General features: G+C 50.4%; 1 protein-coding gene across 1 annotated transcript in view; it reads right to left on the bottom strand.

Moving 5' to 3' along the window:
* The window catches only part of LOC113215523 (semaphorin-2A-like), a 45,661-nt gene that overhangs the window by 9,000 nt on the left and 33,651 nt on the right, over window positions 1-3,010 (bottom strand). Inside the window, exon 3 of the mRNA XM_052264850.1 lies at window positions 974-1,025. Within this exon, the coding sequence (XP_052120810.1) occupies window positions 974-1,025 (52 nt within the window). The remainder of the gene's footprint in view (window positions 1-973; window positions 1,026-3,010) is intronic.

The raw sequence follows: 3,010 nt of genomic DNA, 5'->3' as shown, positions 1-3,010 counted from the left end.
TTTTTTCGCACATAGATTTTGTGAGAGGAAACATCCTGGGAGTAACTGTGCATAGGGCTTAAGCCATAATAGACCTCCCATTCCCTCCTCCACCCTCCTCACCCCACAATGCTCCCTCCCTCACCCCTCGTAGTCATGGGACCATATTACGGACATCCCTGCCAAGCCCCTCCCCCCCTCCCCCTCCCCTAACTGAGCCCAATTGCTACATCATTTTCTCCACGTTCCTCCACGGCAGACACAAGCGTAGCAGCGTAGCATACACGGCAACAAATCATCGTGACATCCACCGGAATGGTGTGTTAAGTAAGCACGGCAGTGTTATCCGCTGGGTAACATTTTTGTTGAGCTGCTTTGCGGATGAAGTCATGTCATGACAGAAGCGTCTAAAAGATTCACAGCCTGAAGAGAGGAGCGGCGCCCGTCACACTTCACGCCTCTGGGGTGGCTATGAGAATTCACGCATCACTGAGGTGGAAGGCGCCGTATCCTCCTCAGCCAGTCTCGCGGCTACTGTGTTATTGAAGATGGGTCAGGCCAAGAGGCCGCAGCTCATGCAGTGTGCAGTGGTGGCGAGTGCAGGCACAGGCCGCCGGTGTCATGGTCCGAGATTGCCCGACTGCAACACAGCTCTGGCATTAAGGAAAGTCCTTGGAGTCTCGCCAGCCCTTTTACAAGCAAGATAAGGTGCCATTATTCCAATACTATATATGACCTTAATTGGGCGGAGGGAGGAGGGAGGATGGTACAAATATTATGGGGTCCAAACACGATCAGAACCATCATAAAGGTTCATGAGAACCGAACCTATGGGATTTTGTACCTCGGGGTACAAAAATTATGGGGTCCTATTGAAACGACCCTCAAGAAGGTAAGGAATTTATCCTGTCCATAAGGTCACGGGCTTGGTCCTTATTGGGCCCATAGTGTCGCATACAGCCTGCCGCCGCATCATCGACCCTGCCGTTCTCACCTCACAATGTGAATGGCTGATGTTGCCGAGGTTCAGCCGGTACACGCGGTCCCTGGAACAACGAAGCAGGCATACACATTACTCACAAAGCACTGCAGCGGAAAACATGTCGATCCTCAATTTTTCACAAAAATAGGGGGATGCAAAAGAGATCGTTGATGGAGTACGTCCTTGTTTTTCTCAGATTCATTCGGCAAATTACGGGAGCTCGGCGCCTGCGAGACTCGGGGTAGGCCAGCCCGCAGTACACGCATGCATACTGCAGGCAAGATGTTGCCTACCTATCAGGCGCCATGAGAGCTTGTCTCTGCTGAGCTGGCAGTTTCCAAACGGACGGCCAGTGAAAGACATACATCCTAGATGATCCTACAGGCATGTATTGTAGGTATGAGGCAGCTTGGATTTAGTAAGAAATGGACTGTCAACGTCAGAGCAATTGCAATGGGGAGTGGTAAGAGAGGGTAACACGTTGTACCTTGGATTTAAATCAGTAAGTTTAATTAAAGCCCGGGCGTATTTTTTTTTTAATGCAAACGGATTGTTACACACCTTTTGCCTTCCCTGCTGACACACGCTATTTGCAAGAGGGGTATCTCGCTCCAGTATCTTTGCTAGGAAAATGTCACACCGTGGCTTTTGAATGGCGGCGCGATTCCGTTTCTGCCTGTGCGAGCCACTTAGTTTCGACAGCCAGTCATTTCAAACGGGCGCGCGCGCAATTTGGCACACGCGACTACACCCGGCCCGGCGACTACTACGGCCAAAAAACCTCCCCTCACTTCAGACCCTAAAAATTACTTGGGAACACAACACCAACTGTCTTATCGTTGTGATTGTTTGTTAAACGTGCCCACCCCGTAAATACCTCCACTGCTGCTGCTCCGAGCTAATTATTAAAGTTACACCGCGCGCCGTCGTTGGTTTTTTCCCCCTCCTCTCTGCCCTAATTAGAATGATTTAAATGTAATTGCTTCCCTGCCTTCAATTGCGCGCGGTCCGGAAGCCAGTCGTTACGCTACCACTTCCACGGAAAGCGGGTCTCCGCTGGGAGCCATCCACGCACATAAATAATGCACTGCTTTCGAGTTTCTGCTCCGGCCATGACCGTGTGCTGTACCGGTACTCTGACTGTGGGCGTGGGGGCCGGCTATGGAGACACGCAACATTTTAATGACTCTGAAAAATACGTTCCTTTTACCATGTCAAACAACGTGGCAAAACCAGGGGACCTTAAGGGAAGTAGACTATGCTAGTCGAAACCCGGAGGTGTTAGCGTTCTCACACTATTTAAATATGCAAGTCGCGGTGGAGGTTTGCTATTTATTTTCTACTCACAAAGCTGGTCTACACCCAGACAGTTCACTCCGATCTTCTTTCTCATGACACTCTCCTTCATAACGCCTGTGTCCGATTATTTTTTTTTAATTTATTTTTGCCTTTACACAAACACTGCGAGCGGCTCAATAATCCCAGACGGCCGAACGCTGCATGCCGAGCAGGCGATCCCATTACAAAGGCAACGGCGCAGTCCGGCCGGCGAGGCGCACACCGGACCCGAGGCTGTCGTGCCGTCCGTCGCGAAGGGGAGGTCGCGCGGGTAGGGGCGTCCTTCTGTTCTGTTCGATGGGCCGAGGGCCAAAGGGTCGCGAGAGACGGCACAAAGGGCAAAAGCTCGACGTCAAAAAAAAAAATGAGCACAATGCAACAAGCGAGAATGAAGAACCGTGTGATTTTGGGTAAGCATGAGCGATTTTGTCCGCTCCTAACTCGAACAACATATTCACTGTGCTGCCCCTGCTTCTTTCTTCTCCACCCCCTGATCCCCTAGTCTTTTGTCCCTTATGCAGCCCCCACTTCTACCTCTGCCCCCTGCGCTGCACTATCTTGCTGCCCCCAGAGCCATATAGAAAATCGCAAAGATCGCGACAAGTGTCATGTGTCCTCTAAAAAACTAAGCTTTAGCTACATATTCACCATCTAATTTCACTGGTAATCGTGTCAATGAACGTATGTCCAAAAAAACATATTTTTTATTTA

Source organism: Frankliniella occidentalis, unplaced genomic scaffold (assembly GCF_000697945.3).
Source record: "Frankliniella occidentalis isolate FOCC.00 unplaced genomic scaffold, Focc_3.1 Scaffold22, whole genome shotgun sequence".
In the NCBI taxonomy this organism is placed as follows: Eukaryota; Metazoa; Arthropoda; class Insecta; order Thysanoptera; family Thripidae; genus Frankliniella; species Frankliniella occidentalis.
Note: the sequence above shows the minus strand (reverse complement) of the source record. Positions and strands in the feature narration are given on the sequence as shown.